Source organism: Mobula hypostoma, chromosome 6 (assembly GCF_963921235.1).
Source record: "Mobula hypostoma chromosome 6, sMobHyp1.1, whole genome shotgun sequence".
Classification (NCBI taxonomy): Eukaryota; Metazoa; Chordata; class Chondrichthyes; order Myliobatiformes; family Myliobatidae; genus Mobula; species Mobula hypostoma.
This window is the reverse complement of record NC_086102.1, coordinates 90,743,766-90,766,894: the sequence shown is the minus strand read 5'-3', so window position 1 is coordinate 90,766,894 and position 23,129 is coordinate 90,743,766. Positions and strand designations below refer to the sequence as shown.

General features: G+C 41.5%; 1 protein-coding gene across 8 annotated transcripts in view; it reads left to right on the top strand.

The window, feature by feature from the left end:
* Positions 1 to 1,559: 1,559 nt before the first annotated feature.
* The window catches only part of akap11 (A kinase (PRKA) anchor protein 11), a 110,508-nt gene continuing 88,938 nt past the window's right edge, over positions 1,560 to 23,129 (top strand). For 3 of the 8 annotated variants that reach the window (XM_063051186.1, XM_063051187.1, XM_063051179.1), the window contains exons 1-3: positions 1,630 to 1,688; positions 11,512 to 11,550; positions 19,096 to 19,216. In XM_063051186.1, the coding sequence (XP_062907256.1) occupies positions 19,124 to 19,216 (93 nt within the window). In that variant the 5' untranslated portion in view covers positions 1,630 to 1,688; positions 11,512 to 11,550; positions 19,096 to 19,123. Of the gene's footprint in view, positions 1,589 to 1,611; positions 1,689 to 1,877; positions 1,935 to 11,511; positions 11,551 to 19,095; positions 19,217 to 23,129 lie in introns of those variants that run through there. The other 5 variants (XM_063051184.1, XM_063051182.1, XM_063051185.1 and 2 more) reach the window with 5 other exon arrangements.

The window sequence follows — 23,129 nt, the reverse complement described above, 5'->3', positions numbered from 1 at the left end:
TTCTCGACTTCGGTGAAACAGAAAAGCAGTCCTTTTAAATAGTGAAAAATTGTTAACTGTCGATGTTCAAGGAGCCATTATGTGCACAAGTCGGTTAAAGCTAAGACACAGGTGCAGCATACAATTATGAAGGCAAGCAGAATGTTGGCCTTCATTACAAGAGAATGAGTACAAGAATAATGATGACTTTTATAATTATAGCCTGTTGAGATCTCACCCACTATACTCACAGTATAGTTTTCAGTCTCCTTACCGAAAAAAATCTTTCCAGAAAGGAAGTGCAACAAAGATTCATCAGTCTGATTCCTTAGGGACATGTTTGCTGCTTGAGCATTCTTGGCCAGGATTTTTCAGGTCAGAAGAATGAAAGGCAATCTCATTGAAACTTTTGAAATTCTCACAGTGGGGATGTTTTCCATGACTGCAGAGTCTAAAACTTGGGGGCACAGTCTCAAAGTAAGGGGGAAAGGCATTTAAGACAGAGAAAATGGCAAAGGTCATGAAACTTTGGAATTGTGTACTCCAAGAGATTGATACATTTCTTGGATATTACAAGAATCAAGATATTGGTGTTGGTATTGATTTATTATTGTCACGTGTACCAAGACATGATAAAACTCTTTTGTTTTGTTTTGCATGCCATCCATACCAATGGTGCCATATACAATTATATTAAGGTTATACAAAGAACAGAATGCTTCAGGTTGTGTTAGAGAAAGTGCAGTGTAGGTTCACAAATAAAAAAGGCCACAACGAGGTAGACTGGAGATCTAAGAGTTCATTCTGTAGCCTATGAAAGGTCTGATGGAAGCTGTCCTTGAATCTGTTGGTTCGTACACTCAGGCTTTTGTATCTTTTATCTAAGAGAAGAGGAGGAAGAGAGAGAATGAATGGGGTGGGAGGGATCCTTGGTAGTGTTGGCTGCTTTCTCAAAGCAGTGTAGCCAGAGTAGATGAAGAGAAAACTGATGGACTAGGCTGTATTCACAGCTCTCCACCTTCTTGCGCTCCTGGGCAGAAGGGGTAGTACTGGAAAGTGGAAGCGTGGTAGATCAGCTGAGATAACCAAACAGGCTCCACATGATATCCCCATTCCTTTGGTATTTACAACTTGCCAAGCCACTTCAGGAAGCAAGTCATTGAAAAGAACAAATAACCTCACACAGAAACCAGGACAATCCTCATGTCAATCCATCATTACCTGAACTAATATGGGATTTTAAATTCAGATTATGTGATTGACTGAATTTAAACTCCTCAGACCCAGTGATGGGATGGGACTGCTCTCTGTGGATGACCCTTCCAGGGAACTGATGCTGCCATTCCTTCAAGACGGAGTCACCCTCTGAACAACACCTCACTGCCTCAACCCAGAGTCTCTCACCGACGGGACTCAGAGCACCGGCTCCTTCTGCCACCCAGAAATCGCCTCAGCTCCTCCAACCCCTTCCCTCTCACACCAGCCATTCCGAGCCGCCACCTTCACCCTTTCCCCGCCCGCGCCCCCTCTGGCTGCGTCGCGTCACTGCGACGTTTGGAGCCGCTCTTCGCTCGATTGATGCGGGCTGTTCTCCCAATCCCAGTTGATGGTGAGTCGGCGCTGGATTGCGGGGCCTATTGTTACCCCCTCCCCCGCTCTCCCCCCTCTCACCCCCACAACCCGGCATGAAGCGGCTCCGAAGCGTAACGGTGAGGGCTCGGGGACATGTTGGAAGGGGAGCGGGGGCCCGGAATGGTGGGGACCAGGGTAGCGGGGACTTGACGTGGGAGAATGGGATGGGGAGGGCCGGAGGCCTGTGGGATGGTGGAGGGAGCCGGGACGATGAGGGAGGTCCCGGGGCCCTGAGGGAAGGCGATGAGGGAGGTCCCGGAGCCCTGAGGGAAGGCGATGAGAAGGGCTCCGGGGCCTCGGAGGCGGGAGTCAGGGTTCCGAGGGTAAGAGCCTGGGGCTTGGGGAAGAGGGTAGTGGAATATGGAGGAGAACAAGGGGTTGAGAAAATTGGGTGCGGGAGGTAGGTCGGGGCTTGCGGCATTCAGATTTTTGATGTGGCATTTGAGAGGAGGTCGGATTGGGTTGGTTGCGGTGAGATTGGGGGTAGTGTGAAAGGAAGAATGATAGCTGGTTGTGGAGGGAGGTCCTCAGATTCGAAAATTGGGTGATTCAGAATCGGATCTTGATTTTCCTTCTATTTCCTGGTGCCCATTCTCAGCTGAACTTTTGCTGGAAACCCCCTTCCTTCACTTGCAGTTCTATTCTCATGGAAAGCTGACCACCTGGACGTTGGTATTAACTTTGTTTTGTTCAGATGTTGCCCCTTATACTGTAATCTGTTGTCATCATTGTTCTCCTCAAAGATAAACTAACCTTGGTCCTTTAATCCTTTCAAACTACTTCCCTATCAACAACTTTCCTTTCAAGAACAGAAGACATTAGAAGCAGGTGTAGGTTGCCTGGTCCTTTGGATCTGCCATTCAATGTGATCATGGCATATCTGTCCTAGGTCTCAACTCCTTTCCTATATGTCATTTCCCTCATATCTCTAAATTCTCCCAAACATGTTTCTACCTCTTAGTGATCTGGCCTTCACAATTATTTAGGTTAGAGAATTCAAGAGTTTTACCACTCTGTGAGAAGACATTCCTTGTTCTCAGTCTTAAATCTTGTACCTATGTTGCTTGACTTGAAAGTTTTGCACTTGTGGAAACTTTTAAGCTCTTCCTTGACATGTCACCTTCGGATCTTGTATGTTTCAATAAGATCAGCCATTCTTCTAAACTCTAGAGAATATAGATCTAATTCCATTGATCTAGAATTTAGGGAATTCTGGATCAGTTCTGAATGGGGTTGTGGGATCCTGATGCTAGGACATGGAGGAGGTGTCTTGGCAGTCACCAGACAGGCATATAGTGAAACACAACAAAGAAAGAGGGAAATGGAGAGGCATTGGAGAGAAAATCAGAAAGAGGGACAGAGAATGTGAGAACGATGGTGAAGTAGAAAGGATCAATGGAATGAACACATTGAAAGTTGTTGGGATGGGGAGTGGCTGGAGGGAGTCAGAGAGCTGTGGAATAGAGTGAGGACAGAGGGTAGACATAGAGAAAATAGATTGGGTTAAGTAAGTAGAATGGTAGAGTCATGTCAAAGTGAGAGTGAGACAGAAGTAAGATGACAGGCAGAAGACATGGGAAAGACCAAAGAAAAAGTATAGGGGAGATGTGTGTGAGAGAGAAAGGATATAAGAGAGACAAGGATGCGCAGAAACAGTGAGCTAGAGGAATACAGAGTTCAAGAAACTGAGATGATGGGTATAACACCCAAAAACAAGAAGCTGGAAGGGTTGGACCATGTACCAAAGGTAAGGAGAAGGAGAGTAGTTTTAAAAAAAAGCGGTTCAGAAGCGTGAAAAAAAAATCAGTGAGGCAGATTCAGGCAAACAAATCAACAGTGATACAGTGAAGGGGGAAAACAAGTGAATGAGTGCAATGCATAGACTTGAGGATGGATGAGAGATTGGAAGTGGGAAGAAAAGAAATGAAAGGCACAGGTGGGAGGAAGAAATGGAGAAATTGAACCTATGATAGAGAGTGTGTGCAGATATGGAAGCATAGGAGTAGGAAACAGTTTCAATCCAGAGTAAGTGTCGATAACTCAAGAATCAAGTCTCTTCCATGTGGAAGTTCTGACTGAGTATATTGTTACACCTCCAATATGGAAAAGCACTTTTTAAAATTTTGTTAGGAACAGTTACACTATTTTCCCTGACTTAAGATAGCTCTTTAATACAGCAATCTGTTTGAGTAAGTCTGTCTGTACATCTCCCTGAGAAGCCTCCTGTTCCTTCCATTTCTTTGATGATATACAGCTGATATATTTGTTCACTGGCTACTACTGCATATCAATACAATATTATATCAACGCAATCTTTTAAATTCAAACAACAGGAATTCTGCAGATGCTGGAAATTCAAGCAACACACATCAAAGTTGCTGGTGAACGCAGCAGGCCAAGCAGCATCTATAGGAAGAGGCGCAGTCGACGTTTCAGGCCGAGACCCTTCGTCAGGACAAACTGAAGGAAGAGTGAGGAAGGGATTTGAAAGCTGGAGGGGGAGGGGGAGATGCAAAATGATAGGAGAAGACAGGAGGGGGAGGGATAGAGCCGAGAGCTGGACAGGTGATAGGCAAAAGGGGATACGAGAGGATCATGGGACAGGAGGTCCGGGAAGAAAGACAAGGGGGGGGGTGACCCAGAGGATGGGCAAGAGGTATATTCAGAGGGACAGAGGGAGAAAAAGGAGAGTGAGAGAAAGAATGTGTGCATAAAAATGAGTAACAGATGGGGTACGAGGGGGAGGTGGGGCCTAGCGGAAGTTAGAGAAGTAGACATGAATTCCACATCCCATTCCCATTCTGACATGTCTACTTCTCTAACTTCCGCTAGGCCCCACCTCCCCCTTGTACCCCATCTGTTACTCATTTTTATGCACACATTCTTTCTCTCACTCTCCTTTTTCTCCCTCTGTCCCTCTGAATATACCTCTTGCCCATCCTCTGGGTCACCCCCCCCCGTGTCTTTCTTCCCGGACCTCCTGTCCCATGATCCTCTCGTATCCCCTTTTGCCTATCACCTGTCCAGCTCTCGGCTCTATCCCTCCCCCTCCTGTCTTCTCCTATCATTTTGCATCTCCCCCTCCCCCTCCAGCTTTCAAATCCCTTACTCACTCTTCCTTCAGTTAGTCCTGACGAAGGGTCTCGGCCTGAAACGTCGACTGCGCCTCTTCCTATAGATGCTGCTTGGCCTGCTGCGTTCACCAGCAACTTTGATGTGTGTTGCAATCTTTTAAATTGCTCACTTTTTTTCCTAATGATGTATTAGAGTTAGGGTTATTTTGCATAAAAATTATTAGAAAAACTGACTCTGGTTTGCAGTCAGGGGAAAAGCTGTAACATGGCAGGTGCATGCCAGGCAGGTGCATGTATTCTGGTTAGCGGGCCAGGAAAGTAGTAAATTGGATGTACGTAGTCCAGGGAAGTGTGAGAGAAGTTTGGAAAAATGCAGCAAGTTAAAGAATAAATGGAAGCATATTGAGTGGTGTGGAACAGAATGTGTGTCTATAGATCTTTGAAATACCACATCAAGTCAATAAAATGGTTAAATGTCTTAACAGATACTGCATTTTATTAACTTGGGCATTACATACAAGTCCAGAGAGGTGATGCTAAACTATACAGCACTGGTTCGGCCACAGTTTGAATACAGTTTACAATTCTCGTCACAAGATTACAGGAAAATTGTGTTTGCTTTGGTGAATGTGCAGAAGAATTTTATAAAGGTATTATCAGGACTGTAAATTTCTGTCTAGGAAGAAAGATTGGAAAAGCTTAGATTATTTATTGTGGAACAGAAAAGGCTGAGGCGAGACCAAGACTCAGTGACTAGAAAAAAACACAAGAGATTCTGCAGATGCTGGAAATCTAGAGTAACACGTACAGTCTTAGGCACACGTATGTAGCTAGGTTGCCTAAGACTTTTGCACAGTACTGTAGTCATTTATGTTTACAAGCACTTCATGATATATGTGAGTGATGATCAGTAGATTCTAGAATGGTTCTGGAGGACTAGAAATTACAAATGACACTCCACTCTTCAAGAAGAGTGGGATGCAGAATAAAAGGAAATTATAGGCCAGTTAGCCTGATCTCAGTGATTGGGAGATGTTAGAGTCAGTTGCTAAGGATGTGGTTTCTGGGTACTTCGAGGCGCATGACAAAAGAGGCTGAAGTCAGCGTGGTTTCCTTAAGGGAAAGTCTTGACTAAGAAATCTGTTGGAATTCTTTGAAGAAATAGCAAGCAGGGTAGGCAGAGGAGAATTGGTGGATGTTGTGTAGTTTGATTTTCAGAAAACCTTTGACAGGGTGCTGTATATGAGGCTGCTAAACAAAGTAAGAACTCAGGGTATTACAGGAAAGATGCTAGCATGGATAGAGTATTGGCTGATTGGCAAGAGGCAAAGATTGGGAATAAAGGGATCCTTTTAGGAGTGGCTGCCAGTGACTAGTGGTGTTCCACAGGGGTCTGTGTTGGGACTGCTTTGTGCATGTAAACGATTTGGATGATGAAATTGGTGGCTTTGTGACCAAGTTTGCTGATGATGCAAAGATACGTATTGTTGCTGAAGCAGGGAGGCTGCAGAAGGACGAATTAGGAGAAAGGGGAAAGAGATGGCCGATAGAATACAGTGTTGGGAAGTGCATAGGCATATGCGTTGATAGAAGGAATAAAAGCACAGACTATTTTCTAAAGAGGGGAAAATTATAAAAAAAACAAGGTGCAAAGTCATAGTCATACTTTATTGATCCCGGGGGAAATTCGTTTTCGTTACAGTTACACCATAAATAATAAATAGTAATAGAACCATAAATAGTTAAGTAGTAATATGTAAATTATGCCAGTAAATTATGAAATAAGTCCAGGACCAGCCTATTGGCTCAGGGTGTCTGACCCTCCAAGGGAGGAGCTGTAAAGTTTGATGGCCACAGGCAGGAATGACTTCCTATGACGCTCTGTGCTGCATCTCGGTGGAATGAGTCTCTGGCTGAATGTACTCCTGTGCCCAACCAGTACATTATGTAGTGGATGGGAGACATTGACCAAGATGGCATGCAACTTAGACAGCATCCTCTTTTCAGACACCACCGTGAGAGAGTCCAGTTCCATCCCCACAACATCACTGGCCTTACGAATGAGTTTGTTGATTCTGTTGGTGTCTGCTACCCTCTGCCTGCTACCCCAACACACAATGGCAAACATGATCGCACTGGCCACCACAGACTCGTAGAACATCCTCAGCATCGTCCGGCAGATGTTAAAGGACCTCAGACTCCTCAGGAAATAGAGACGGCTCTGACCCTTCTTGTAGACAGCTTCAGTGTTCCTTAACCAGTCCAGTTTATTGTCAATTTGTATCCCCAGGTATTTGTAATCCTCCACCATGTCCACCCTGACCCCCTGGATGGAAACAGGGGTCACTGGTACCTTAGCTCTCCTCAGGTCTACCACCAGCTCCTTAGTCTTTTTCACGTTAAGCTGCAGATAATTCTGCTCACACCATGTGACAAAGTTTCCTATAGTAGCCCTGTACTCAACCTCATCTCCCTTGCTGATCCATCCAACTATGGCAGAGTCATCCGAAAACTTCTGAAGATGATGGGACTCTGTGCAGTAGTTGAAGTCCGAGGTGTAAATGGTGAAGAGAAAGGGAGACAAGACAGTCTCCTGTGGAGCCCCAGTGCTGCTGATCAGTCTGTCGGACACACAGTGTTGCAAGCACACGTACTGTGGTCTGCCAGTCAGGTAATCAAGAATCCATGATACCAGGGAAGCATCCACCTGCATCGCTGTCAGCTTCTCCCCCAGCAGAGCAGGGCGGATGGTGTTGAACGCACAGGAGAAGTCAAAAAACATGACCCTCACAGTGCTCGCTGGCTTGTCCAGGTGGGCGTAGACACGGTTCAGCAGGTAGATGATGGCATCCTCAACTCCTAGTCGGGGCGCGGCGTCTTCGGCACAGGGATGAGGCAGGATGTCTTCCACAGTACAGGAACCTTCCGGAGCCTCAGGATCATGTTGAATACATGGCGAAATACTCCACACAGCTGAGGGGCACAGGCTTTGAGCACCCTGGTACTGACACCATCCGGTCCTGCAGCCTTGCTTGGGTTGAGATGTTTTAGCTGTCTTCTCACCTGTTCAGCTGTGAAGCCCATCGTGGTGGTTTTGTGTGGGGAAGGGGTATAGTCATGAGAGCAGGGTGGGGGACTGTGAGGAGGGGTAGGAGGGGAGAGTGGAATATGTGTTGGCTGGGGGTCGACAACAGATGGCTCATGTGTGGGATGGGCAGGGGCCACAATGTCAAATCTGTTAAAGCACAGGTTAAGTTCATTGGCCCTGTCCACACTGCCTTCAGCTCCTCTGTCGCAAGTTTGCCAGAACCCAATGATGGTCCTCATCCCCCTCCAGACCTCTGTCATGTTGTTCTGCTGGAGTTTCCACTCAAGCTTCCTCCTGTACCTGTCTTAAGCCTCCCTGATCCTGGCTTTCAGGTCCCTCTGTATTGCCCTCAGCTCCTCCCTATTTCCATCTCTAAACGCCCTCTTTTTAGCATTCAGGATGTCCTTCATGTCCTTTGTCACCCATGGCTTGTTATTTGAATACCAAAGGACAGTTCTTGTCGGAGCATTGCAGTCTACACAGAGGCTGATGTAATCAGTGATGCACTCTGTGAGCCCATCAATATCCTCTCCATGTGGCTCACAGAGTGCCTGCCAGTCTGTCACCTCAAAACAACCCTGGAGCGCCTCATAAGCCTCCTCCGACCATTTCCTCACTGTCCTCGAGGTTGCAGGTTTACTCTCCACCAGAGGCATGTAGCAGGGTTCTAGATGCACCAGGTTGTGATCTGACCTTCCCAGTGTGGGGACGGGAGAGGAGCTGTATGCATCCTTAATGTTAGCGTACATCAAATCCAGAGTCCTCTCCCCTCTGGTTGTACAGCTCACATACTGCGTGAAGTTGGGCAGTGGGATTTGGGAGTCCTCATGCAGGATTTCCTAAAGGTTAATTTGTAGGTTAAATCGGTGGTGAGGAAGGGGAATGTCTCATTTAAAGAGGACTAGAATATAAAAGCAAGGATGTAATGCTGAGGCTGTGTAAGGCATTGGCAAGACCCCATTTGGAGTACAGTGAGCAGTTTTGGGCCCCTTATCTAAGAAAGGATGCACTGACATTCAGCAGTACTTTAGTATGATCTTGAAGAGGCTTGACCTTCAGTGCTGCATTTTTAGTGCTGAAAGTTGGAAACAAGTTTTCATCTGTCCAAAAACTGATACACAGGAAATAACTGATCCAGAAGGCCATTTTTCCATCATTTCGATCTCAGGTGACAACCTGATTCACAAAAATAATTCTCAACCCTGAGAAATACAAATATGCTCCTAAAGATGAAGGTTAATATGATTTTTATTTTGGTGCTTCCCATACAGAAGACCCTGGACCTGGGTCCTGTATAAATGCTCCATGTTACTTAAAATAAAAAAATGATCAAGTTAAGAGGATTTAGACATTTTTACTCAGTGTTGGATCAGTTTGGGAAATATCAAGAATCACGCAGACACATTGCTTAATATATTTTGCGAAGCACTGCAATCTTGACCTTGCAGATTTCTGTGGTTTACAGAGGAAGCATTCATGGCCACATCATAGTTAAAGAGCGTGACAGATCAGAGACGGTTCATTCTGCCCATCTCATCGGTGTTGAGCTGTTATTCTGCCTAGTCCATTCAACCTACAGCTGGGCCATCACCCTCTATACCCTTCCTATCCATGTACTTACCAAACTCCTTTTAAATGTTGCATTTTAACCCGCATCACCCACTTTCACTAGCAGCTTGTTCCACGCTCGCAGCACCCTTTAAGTGAAGAAGTTCCCCCTCAGATTTCTCTGAACTATTTCACATTTCCAACTTAACCTATAACCTCCAGTTTTAGTCTTACCCAAGCTTGTCTGCATTTATCCTATCTATACCTCTCATAATATTGTATCATCATCATCATCATCATCATCAGGTGCCATGGCAGTTTGAGCTTTGACTGCCATGGCCCACACACTCCTGTATCGGGTCAAGTGGATCAATTCATTGGTATTCATTTCCAGTTGTCTGGCTACTGTCTCCATCATCATTTGTCTTCCTTTTGCTCTCTTCCCTTCAATCTTTTCCATAATTACCGTGCATTCTAACTCCTCTTTCTTAATCACATGTCAATGAAGTTACGTTGCCTTTTCATGATCTCATACATTATTTCTCTTTGTGTGCTGGCTCTGCTTATGACATTCTTGTTAGATATTTGTTTTGTCCATGATATTCTTTGCATCCTCCTCAAAAACCACATCTCTGCTGCTTCAATTAGTTTCCTCGTGTTACTAGATCTTGTCCAACATTCTGAGCCATATAACTGGATAAACGTAACATTTCAGTACTCTGAGGTGGGTTGTCATGCCTAGTTTAGTGTTGGTCAGTATACTCTTCATTCTCGTAAAGGTGTCTTTTGCCATCCTTATTCTTCTTTTGATGTCCATGTCGCATCTGCCATCTGATGTCACCCAGCTTCCTAAGTAGCAAAAGTTCTGTACTTGTTTTATGTCTTCCCCATTTATTCTCAGCCTGCAGATAGGATTTTCCTTCCTTTTGGATATCACCATACATTCTGTCTTTTTGCAATTGATAGATAGACCCATTTTTGCACTTTCTTCAACAATTATATCAATTAAGTTTTATAGTTCTTCCTCTGTACTTGCAATTAACACAGTGTCATCCGCATATCTGAAATTATTGATGTTTTCACTGCCAACTTTGATTCCCATGATGTCTCTGATTTTTTGTAATATTGTTTCACCATACACATTAAACAAATCAGGGGAGAAAACACACCTTTATCTAATGCCTCTCTTGATTTTCGTAAACTGACTTACTTCTCCATCTATTCTTACAGCGGCAGTTCGTTCCCAGTACAGATTTCTGATTAGGCGGAGGTCTTTCGAATCTAGATCTAGAGTTTCTGTAATATTTCAAATAGCTTATTGTGCTTCACTTTATCAAATGCTTTTGTGTAGTTGATGAAACAAACAAACAAATCTTTTTGCACTTGAATAGGTCGTTCTGATAATATCCTTAACATCAATATCGCGTTTCTTGTACCTTTGTCTTTCACAAAACCACATTGTTGTTTACTTATTTCAGCTTGTATCTTACTTTCAGCTCTTGTCATCAAAGTTCTTAGAAGTATCTTGGTGATATCTCATTAAACTTATGGGCCTATGTAATTCACATTCTGTTACTCCAGGTTTCTTAGGAAGAATGATAAATACTGATATTTTTCATCTCTTCTGGTATTATTCCAGTCTCATAAATGTCATTGATTAAATCGGTAAGTTTTTCAATTCCATGATCTTCAAGGGCGTTAATTTGTTCTATTACTAATTCCTCAGGACCTGTTGCCTTTCCTTTCTTCATCTTATTTATTGCATTACGAACTTCAGATTTTAAAATACTTGGACCTTCAATTTTCTTCTTAATTTCTGGTTTTTCACCTTGATCGTCTTCAGACAATTCCTGAATATACTCAGTCCATCTGTTCATAATCTCATCTTTTTCCATGATTTCCATGTACAGTCCTTTGCTTTCAAACATCCAACTGAAGAACAGAGGGGCTTTTTACCAGTGATATTCTTGATTTGTTGATGTACCCTTTTTGGATCAATAATAGGGATTCTTTCTAGTTGTTCACATTCCTGGTTTAACCATTCTTCTTTGGCTTTTTGACATAAGCTTTTAACTTTTTTATCTGAGAACTTGTATTCCATAAGATTTGTTTTCTTCTGTCTCCTTTCTTCCATTAGATTTTTGATATCATCTGTCATCCATTTATTCTTTGTGCTTTTTTCTTTTTTAGGAATCACTGACTTTGCTGATTCTACCAAGGCATCCTTCAGTGAGTTAAACTTCATTTCTACATGATTGCTATCATCTTCAACAGATTCTATTTCTAGACTTTGAAATCTATTCCTTACTTCAATTGTAAATTTTTGTCGTCAAAGTTTTTTCCTTTAATTAATTGCGAGTAGTCAAGGGATTGTTCAGGTTTTTACTACTTTAGTTTTTTAAGTTTTACTTTTACATGACATACTACTGGGTTATGGTCACTATTACAGTCTGCACCTGGATATGTTTTGCACTGAGTCTCCAAATCTTTGGTTTATAGTAATAAGGTCAATTTGATTTCTGGTGTTATCACCTGGACTTTTCCAGGTCCACAAGCGTCTTGGATGGTTTTTAAAGTAGGTATTCATGATGACCTGATTATTCATCTTGCACTATTTTTACCCATTTCTCGCCTCTTTCATTTCTTTCCCCTAGTCCAACTTTTCCTATGGTATTTCCATCAGCACCTTGTCGTACTTTAGCATTTAGATCTCCCATGACAATAACAATATCTTGAGATTTGCTTCCATTCTTTGCTTGTTCAAGCTCTTCATAGAATTTATCTGAATCCTCATTTGTTCCATCTGTTGTTGGTGCATATACCTGTATAATTGCTCAATCAAATGGTTGTCCTCTGAATCTAACAAAGAGCACTCTTTCTGATATTGCCCAATGTCCTAAAACACTTTTTGCCATGTTTTCATTTATCGGATGTTCCACAAGAATAAATTAGTGTTTTATTTCTATTCTGACATGTTCCAGCACCTGTCCAACAAACTTCACTAATTCCATGATGTTAATTTTTAGTCTTTCCATTTCATTTATCAAACTGTCCAATCTTCCTGCTTGATATAGGGTTCTTACATTCCAGGTGGCAATAATTTTCTTTTGTGTTACTTGAATTTTATGAGCAGTAGCTTGATGACGGTCGGAGATCCCCTGCTGCCCAGAATCAATCCTACCAAGTGAACCATCTTCAGAATTGTCTTGAAGATCCTCTTGACGCTGTTGTTGTGCTATACATTTTGTGAGTTTGGCCATGATTTTCTTAGCAAATAGATTCTAGGAAACAACAGGAATTCTGCAGATGCTGGAAGTTAAAGCAACACACATAAAAGTTGCTGGTGAACGCAGCAGGCCAGGCAGCATCTCTAGGAAGAGGTGCAGTCGACGTTTCAGGCCAAGACCCTTCTAGTCCTGACGAAGGGTCTTGGCCTGAAACGTCGACTGCACCTCTTCCTAGAGATGCTGCCTGGCCTGCTGCGTTCACCAGATTCTAGGAAACCTAGTATCTAGCAACGGTGGTTTTCTATTGCCTTGCGTTGGGCGAAAAGAGAAAATCGCTATTTCTCTTCCCAAATGTTCATCTGCCTGTACTGTAGCTGTTGTCATTTGAGGTTGTAGCTCATCCGCCTTCTCTGTCATAAGTTCAGTTACTGAGCCTGCCGGATCTGCCGTTGGCCTTTGCTTGTATCCTGAGCAGGAACCCTGGCAGGTGCTACCGTTCTGGGTCAGAGCAGCCCTGGGAGCAATGAATGACTAAGGGGTAACTCCACTTTCCCTAAAGCTCTGAAAGTCCCCAATCAGAGCCTCATCACCAGTTGCAGTTTAGAGTCATACTCAAGACCCATAATATTGTATACCTCTATCAAATCTCCTCTCATTCTCCTGAACTCAAGGGAACAAAGTCCTAACTAATGCACCCATCCTCTGTAACTTCAGTCCTTAATTCCTGCAAGAATCCTTGTAATTTTTCTCTGTTCTCTGTCAATTTTGTTGATCGCTTTCCTGTAGATAGGTGACCAGAACTGCATACAATGCTTCAAATTTGGTCTCCAGCAAAGCCTTGTACAACTGTATCACTTCTGAAAAATACATTGGTCAGTTTTTTTTTGCATTGAACCAACTATTCTCATGCTAAAATGGGCTTGTCTGCTGACAGACTATCTCTCCTCCATGCTTCCATTTTATTTCCCAGTATGAATTATGGGCCTGCACCTCGCATTTAATGCATTTAAGCAGGTGAAATGTGGGAGGTAAAGGCTGTTACAAACTCAATAAATTACTCTTTGAAAGAATCGTGAGAATAGAATGAGAAATACTTCTCTGTGGATCAATCTTTGGCAAAGGAAATTATTGCAAGTTGTTTGTCAGTATATGCCTACTGATGTACATATACACATCAGTAGTAGGAATGAATGTGAAGTTATCCTGCTACGGTGAAATACTGTTGGTGGAAATCTGAAACAAAAGTTGGAGAATGGTAGAAATATTCAGAAGGTCATGCTGCATCTGTTGACAGAACAACTGAGGTCACACTTTGAGTTGTTGACCTTTCACCTTAACTTAGCAAGTATCCCCATGAGCTAGCAGATGCTAAGCTTTCCAAGTTCGCCCTGCAGTGCAATACTGTGAAAGGAAGTGGGCTTGAAAATGTCCAGGAACTAGGGAGTGAATGAGTTGGTGGTAATCCATATGTTACCAAGGATGCTGGGTTTGAAGGAACTTTTTTGTTACCTTGTCTGATTTAAAACAGTGGCTTTAGTCTGAGGAGGAATATATAAAGAAGACAAGCTAGTGGAGTAAAGCAGTGTGCAAATAATGAAAATTGAATAACCTACTGTAGACGTTAGGAATTCAGAGTAGAGTGATGGTTATTTGGAAAAGATTGGTTTGGGTGGTGACTGGCAAATGTCAAAGCATGCTAAGATGCTGTTACTTTAGGCAAGGTGAAAGAAAGTATACTTATTCTAAACGATCCTTTCATGTTTAGCAACGATTACAGATGTTCTTAACCTCTGATAGCTACATGAAGGTTAAATTTTCAAAACACCTCCTAAAGAGTAAAACAACTCCAGAATGGTAACTGGACCCATGTAAATTAAACCTAATTTTGATAAGATTGGAAATTAAAGCTGTTAATACCTATAAAGCTACTTAAAACAAACTCTTAGAGTTTTCTGTATTATGTAGATTTATAGTATCTAACAAGCCCAGTAGACACAGAAGTTCCCAACACTGTTTCTGCTTCATATAATCCTTGTCCTATTTATATTGTTTATTTGGGGTGTGAATATTTTCCAGCTCTGCAATACTGAATTGTTGACTATGAATAGAAGTGGTAGCACTGCAATGACTGCCAGTTGAGATCTGGACCGAATATGAACATAAGGCGAGAATAGGCACTGGTTTGAACTCAGCTTCATCATTCAGTAAGATCATGATTGATTCTTGATCTCAACTCCATTTTCCCTAAGATCCCAGAAATATGTCAATTTCTATCTTGAATACTCTTTATGACTGAGTATCCTCAGCTCCCCACGGAGAATACTTAAAAGGTTTCTCACCATTTGAAAGCTCGAATCAAGGGAAGCTGTGCCAGTCATTTCTTCTTAGAATCTTAGGTAGACTTGGTGCCTTCATCCAACCGTGAATATAAGCAGGCTGAGGTCCCTTTTGTGCTACCCTACTAATAATGATACAGAAATTATTCATATGGTTCTATTTGATTTATTTTGAAATGAGCAGGATTTACACATAGGTTCCAAACACTTACAAATGGAATAGATGATACTGAGATATATCCTAGGATGAGCTGGGACACATCATCATGATGTAACCTCGGGTCATCGGGTGTTTTAGGTCTTTTAGTGTGAGACACTGTCACCCAGGTGACCCAGCCAGGCTTATGTCTCAGCAGCACTGGTCCTCAGGTCACACCTCTTGATTCATAACCATCTGAAGGCTCACTTGGCAGCCTCTGTGACGGTCCTGATGGCTCTTTTCTTTGCAGCTCCCTGTAATGCCAAGGAGAGAGTAGGTTCTGCACAGTGAGTAGCCAACAAAACCTCTACACCTCACCTCTGTTGGCTCACATTACAAGCTTAGGTCAGCACCTTGGTTGGCATAGACAAGTTGGTCCAAAGAGCGTGATCTGTGCTGCAGTACTCTATGACTGACTATAAGTGTCTATCCCTGCAAATCTATTCCTTTCTCTTTTGTTGCATCTTATCAAGTGTTTTAAAATTCCTTGTATACCAGCTACTTTTACTAGTTTTCTTGTCAACATGTTCTACTCTAGTGGTTACATCCTCAGGAAAAACATAATTATGAGCTTTTTCAAACATAATTTCCTCTCCTGTGCTTGATAGAGTTTAGAAGAGGAAGGCTTGATAGGGTGGATGTACTAAGAATGTATTTGTTCTCTCATCAGGGAGTCTAGAACTGAGACATTGTTTCAAAATACAGGGTGGCCTACTTCAGGGTTAAAAATTGTTATCTACCATGCTCATCATATTAGCTCACTATATTTGCAATGGACCCAGCTGGTGGCGTAATGGCATCAGTGTCGGACTTCGGGATGAAAGGTCCTGAGTTCGAATCCAGCCGGCTCCCCTGCACGCTTTCCATCCATGCTGGGTTACGAGCTGGTGATCTCTTTGGAAACTCACCTGGCAGAAGGCAATGGCAAACCACTGCTGTAACTTGCCTCGTATACGGTTCCCCACTACGTTAGACAGACGTGGAGGGAAATCGTCCGTTAACTGGAAAAACTCTGGATGCGACATATCTTTCCTTTATATTTGCAATACTATCTTTGACTAATCAAATTAGGATTTTCTAAGTGAATGGATTCTGGTATTTGTTGATCTCAAGCGAGGAGACTGGTTGGTAGTTCTCCAAATAGTTGTTACTTTGTACATAAAATGCGGTGGTGTCATGGTATTCGTTGGCAAATGGACAACCTCTTAAACCAAACTGATGGATATCTGAAGTATGTTAGTACTGTTTTAATTGCTGTGCATTGTATCAGTAACTTTGTGTTAGACAGCTCTATAGATTTCACATGATACTGTTTGTGTTTGGTTTGTGAATATAAAGTACTAGTGTAATTCACATTAAGTATTTACTTGGATAATTTTGTTCTACACACACAGTCACAAGAATATTTTTATTTATTCACTGTTCGCTGCTGATCATCACTGTCCTTGCACAGAGTACTGCCAGAGATATGGAATTGCATCCAGATCTGGTGGAGTAGGGATTGCTGATATTTCCAAGGGCAATCAGGAACTGAATGTTTCTTTATCGGAATTAAGTCATGTCATGGACACTATAACTTCTGATAGCTCTTAATCATTTTTAGCAATGTAGATAAATATCTAAACTTTTACAGCTGTGCTTACAATTTTAAAGTGTCATTTCTCAATAATCTTTTTCCTAAGTAAATATTAATGATTTGCTATTGTGGTTAAAGCAATGTTGGAACACTTTTACAATGTCACTGTGCTGTTTAATTTTGCAATGCTTCAGTTAGGTAGATTTGGATATTATTTTCAGTCAAAGGTTTTGCATTGTTGTTTTCAAAGAAGCACTTATTTGAGGTCAGTTTACTTTAGAAGTGTCATAACAGAGAAGTTTGCATATTGCACAAAATATCCCACAAACATTAAAATGATAATGAACAAATAATCTACCAAAGTGTTGTTTCATAGATTAACATTTTCCCACTATGTGAACAGTGGAGACAAAATCCATCAGTAATGTGATGTAACGAGCTATTCAAGTTCCAATATATATTTAAAACTGAGCTGATTATGTCAAAAATCCAGACTTTTTTGCCTCTGATTCCTGCCCCGTGTACATTTAAACAATAAGTATATAAGAGTTAATAAGAGCAAGTTAAGTGAAAAGGTTTGGATTATGATTTTGAATTGATGTCATATTCCACAGTGATGAAGCACTTCTCTGTGTTTTGTAAATACTAAAAAATAATTTTTTGAAATGTATGAGTCAAGTTGTATGAAACTTATTAAATAGCTCCTATCATCTAAAACATAGCCAGTATGGATTGACCATTAAAATAATTCCTAACACATAATTTCCATTCGCCTTCATTGTTGTGCTCACTGATTTTCCTACTGCTTCCTGTTTTGTCAGCTGTTCATATTTTAACAGCCATTCTCATTTTCAAAACCTTCTTTGGCTTCACATATCTCTAATCCTGACATAAATCTCTCCTCTAGCTCTCCATCTTCAATATCCATGTGTTCCGACAATTCTGACCTCTTATCATTGTCACACAGGATAGAAGCTGGCCCTTTAGCTTGTCATATCAATTCTGACTGCACATATCTTTACTTTGTAATTCTCTTCACCAAGGCTTTTCTTAACTCCTTTCCTGTCTGTTGTGCACAATTTTATGGAGGTTGATAATTGCAGTCATCAGCACCTTCAGCATCATTTTGGGATGACAGAAAATGAAACAGAGATAGTTCTTGTTCTTGGATGTGTAGATGCCAAATATTTTAGATGCTAGTAGTTTTCTTTTGGGATATTCATGTGTTTGAGGAAAGTTCTTGCTTACTAGTTGCACCATGGTTTATAAATGTCATCAAATACCACATTAAGAATGAACATAACTGAAGAAAGAGATGGACCTGTGCTTGAATTTGGTTAGTCTAATTCAGTGTATTTCAGCAACTTTGTAAAAGGGAGGGGTTGGTACTAATGTTGCAGTAAAGCACATATAAAAACACTGTTAATCTACTCATGTATGTGTGGGGGGAGGGTTGTTTTTGCAGTGGTTGACTGTTGATGAGTTTACACATGTCCGCAGAATTTTATGCCATCAGATGCTTCACTTTTTCAGCTGTGAAAATGGAATTGACATTACAGTATGTATTAGGTTTCTCAGTTCTCAGTGTTCTTGGTTGACTCATGCCATGCTTATAGAAGAGGAAGGATCTCATTTCCTGCTCTTGCATATTTCATATTGTTCCTGTTTACATGGTAGTTTCTTGAAATATTTATCTTTCAAAACTTAGGGAGCTAGGGCTTTACTCTTTGGAGAGAAGAAGGATGAGAGGAGACATGATAGAGGTGTACAAGATAATAAGAGGAATAGATAGAGTGGATAGCCAGCACCTCTTCCCCAGGGCACCACTGCTCAATACCAGAGGACATAGCTTTAAGGTAAGGGGTGGGAAGTTCAAGGGCGATATTAGAGGAAGATTTTTTTACTCAGAGAGTAGTTGGTGTGTGGAATGCACTGCCTGAGTCAGTGGTGGAGGCAGATACACTCGTGAAGTTTAAGAGACTACTAGACAGGTATATGTAGGAATTTAAGGTGGGGGCTTATATGGGAGGCAGGTTTTGAGGGTCAGCACAACGTTGTGGGCCGAAGAGCCTGTACTGTGCTGTACTATTCTATGTTCTAAAACTCGTCAAAAATAGAAGGGAAACACATTTGGGTAAGTGTTTAATTTTCTATACACACTCATTTGCGCCCTTGATAGAGAGTTATGAAGTAAATACAGCATGGAGACAGGCCCCTTGGCCCAACTCATCCATGTGAACTGTGGTGCCGACCAAGCAAACTGCAGTTTCATCTCACACACTGGGATGTATGGAGATAAAATACGTAATTCAGAGCAATAAGACTAAAGATTTGAATTTTACAGCTTCAAAGCAATTCTGTTTTTTTCCTGTCACCTATTCCATGTCACCATCCATCCTTCCATAACTCTTTCATTATGTTTTTGTTTATTCGTAGTAGCCTCTAGTTGAATTACCAGCATCAGATGCTGCAATACAAAAATCAAGCTACAATGGAAAAAATGGAAAAAAACAGGCTAAGAAGTGGCTGGAAGTCCAGAGTATCTCTGAAGAAAGAGGTAATGGAATGTGTCTCTTTTAGTTGTATGTTTCAAATAATCATTGGTTTTCACTTAGCTGTAACCTGTAAAAATTTTCACTTCAGGATATTGATGAGTTTTTCAAATCTCTTAAGACTGGCTGTCATATTTGCTTACTGGAAACACAGTTGGTAAACATAATTTTAGCTCCTATTTAAGAAAATGTATGCTAGCATTGAAATCAATCTGAAAGAGATTCCTACAAAGGGATGGTTATCCTATGGGGAGCAGATTAGATTTTGGAGTTTACTAGGGATGAATTTGTTGAAACATACAAGATCCTTATGGGTCATGACAGGGCAGATGCTGAAACGTTTGCACTAGTGGGTGATTCTAGAGCATGCATTCCCAACCTGGTTTTAATGCCTTGGACCAATACCATTAAGCAAGGAGGTTCATGGAACCCGGGTTGAGAACCTCTGATCTAGACTGATGAGCCATAGTTATTACAGGTGTAGTTTCAAAGTGTTTGGAAGAGGGGATGTTGGGGGTAAGTTTTTTACATGGAGAGTGAAATGCACTGTCAGCGATGGTGGTAGAGACGGATACAATAGGGTCTTTTAAGAGACTCTTAGATAGGTACATGGAGCTTAGAAAAATAGAGGGCTATGCAATGGGGGAATTCTAGGCAGTTTCTAGAGAAGGTTGCATAGTTGGCACAACATTGTAATGTACTGTAGATGTGTATGCTCTATGTACTACATCATATCTCATGTTAAGATCACTTGCTTGTGATTTAGAAAAAAGTAAACTGAACTGTAAGAAAATTAAAATAAGTAAATAATGTTGAATAATAATTGGGATAAAACAAACTGCAGATGCTTAGAATCTGATACACAAACAGGGATGTTGGAAGCTTTTTCTGGTTAAGTAACATCAGTGGAGAGGAAAACTGGGACAAGGATCCTGGAAAAGTGAGAAATCAAGTGTTCATGTTTGGAATTTACATCAGAGAAAGAGAGCATGTCTGATATTGAGAAAACTGATATGGAGAGGATATTATTTTTGGGGTGTGGCAAGAGTGGGTAATGACACCCCTAGGATTGTTCTACCAAGAACCAAAATAGACTTGGTGAGTTGCATGACTTTGAACCATCATTACTTCATGACTAAAGTCATAAAGTAATAATACAGCAAGTAAGTAGGCCCTTCAGCCCAGCATCTCCATGGTGTCCACCAGGCGAGTTCCATTTCCCCACATTTGACTTAGATACCTCTGAACCCCTTTTATCCATGTACTTATCTAAATGTCTTTTAAATGCTGTTGCTGTACCTGTCTCAACCACTTTCTGGCGGGTATGCACTACCCTGATTAGAAATTGTCCCTCAGTTCCTATTAAATCTTTCACCTCTCACCTTCAGCCTGATCCCTCTAGTTTTTAGTTTTCCTTCCTTGAGGAAAAAGACTATGTGCGTGCACTCTGTCCACGTCCCTTATGATTATATACATCTCCTTTTGGTTACCACTCAGGTCTCCTACTTTCCAAGGAATAAAGTCCTAGCTTGTCCAACCTAACCCTGTAACTCAAGGTTCCAGCACCGTCCTCGTAAATCTTTTTTGCACTCTTTACAGTTTAATGATGACTTTCCTACAACAGGGCAACCAAAACTATGCATTATATTCTAAGTGTGGTCTCACCAGTATCTTGTTCAACAAAAAATAATGTCCTAACTCCTATATTCAATGTCCTGATTAAAGGCCAGAATGCTAAACATCTCCTTCAGCACCCTATCTATCTGAGACACTGCTTTCAGCAAACCCATGAATAGAACTTTGTCATCTGAGTAAAATAACAGTGTTAAAGAAAATTGTAGCATAAAGAGTGACAAAATCGCGGAACCAGATGGTTTCTGCCCTAGCACTCCTATAAAGTGCTACCTTTAAAGTGACAGCAGATACCTTTTTAGTAATCTTTTCTGAGCAGCCAGGATCGGTAGGATAATGGACAGATATTCTTTTTGATAGGTTGTTGATAATCTGCAAGTGTCTATATTGGACTGTAACTCTTCACCACATTTATTAATAACTGAAATGATAGAATAGAAATTAACATTCAGTAAAGCTTTACTATCCAGGACTTCTGGTCAAGATGGCGATGGTTTAGTCGCTGAAAGCTATCGCTCCGTTCTATTTCTTATCTCTGCACTCCTTCTCTCCTTTTTTTTTTACTCCAAACTGTTAAACTTTTTATCTCCCTTCTGCCTGCGAATACGCCTATTTTACAATGGCTTCAAAGACCACCAAATGGGGAAAAAAGAAGTTCCAGTGGCCAGCCTCTTGGGCAAAAATGTTACCTCGATACTAGAACAGCATCGACAGGAGATAATAACTATAACTGAATTTAGGTCTTTCAGTTTGTTGGAATTGAAATTGGATCAAATTAAATCCAAAGTGGAGGATCATGCCCAACATTTATTACATCTCGAGTTTGCCACAAATGATTTAGACTGCCGTTTTAAAGCGTTGGTAAGTGTTTGTTCCAGCTTGAGAGATCATAACAGCAAGCTAATATCCAAAGTTATTGACCTAGAAAGTCAGAGCAGACATCAAAATATACGTATTCTTGGCTTGCCAGAGTCTATCGAACATGGATCTCCCACTGAATTTTTCTCCACTCTGCTATGTGAGATTTTTGATAACGATATACTTTCGACCACGCCCGAGATAGAGCTCATTGCACCTTAGCGCCTAAAGGCTGATTTATACTTGTGCGTACGGGCTACGCCGTAGGCTGATTTATAGTTTTGTGTAGCCGTACGCCGTAGCAAGCATGCGTAGTTGTGTCTGCGTTGCTCTGCAGTTCACCGCCAAAACGCTAGTTGGTGGTGGGGTTTCTGTGCCACTGTGTTGAGTTTCTTCGTGAGAGACATGGATGAGGAAATGCATTTCAAATATTTTCGGATGTCGGCAGGTAGATTTGACGATTTGGTACATCATCTCCATTTATTTTGCATCAGTGTACAGACAGGGCGGAGAAAAGCAACCGGAAATGTGATGCTACCATGCTACCACAGTTTTTGCAGTCTGCGTTACCGCGACGCGTGAGTTACATTTTTGGGGAGGTACACGGTACCTACGGCGTACATTTGACGCAGAAGTATAAATTGTGCTTAAACTGGAGCCAGAGCACAGGCCACACCCAGTAATTATTCGTTTTCATTGCAACCAGATTAAAGATCTTTTGGTTAAAGAAGCCCGTTGGAGAGGGAAGTTGGAATACAAGGGTCAGCCAATTCGAGGACTATGCTTCCCAAGTTCTGAGTCTGTGAGCTGAGTATAAAGGAGTCATGAAAGAACTATATAATCGCGGATTCAGGCCTTCCCTTCGATTTCCAGCTCGCCTCTGAATAATTCTTACTAGTGGAGGCAAAAAGTGGTTTAACTCGGTTACAGAAACTCAGAAATTTATCGTTAGCCTCCCTGTTACTTCGAGTCCCTCAGATTCGGTCTGATTACTTATACTGGTGGAGAAGTACTTTTTTTTCCCTGATTTTTCTTTCTTAAGTCAGTAAATTTTTTTTCATAGTTTCTCGCGGGTAGGTCATTGGGAAAAGTCTGTTTACTTGTTCTTATATTTTTTCTTAAATACTAGTTCATATCTTGTTTTTTGGATTATTACCTTGAGTTAAGCTTAACAAATTTTAGTGGAATTGTTTTTCTTTTTACTATGTATAACTTTAATTTGTAGTGCTAAAAGTTTTCTGGTTTTTAATTGGTAAAAGATGGAGCTGATGATGTTAAGAGACAGGAAGTTGGGTTATGGGGTGACTTTTTTTTGAAGAGCTTGCTGCTTTTTAGTAGGGTGTGAGGGTAGGGGAGGGAACTCTAACACCAATATTATTCATAGAACCTTTAGATATTTGTATTATTCAGGAAGTATTTCTGTCCTGT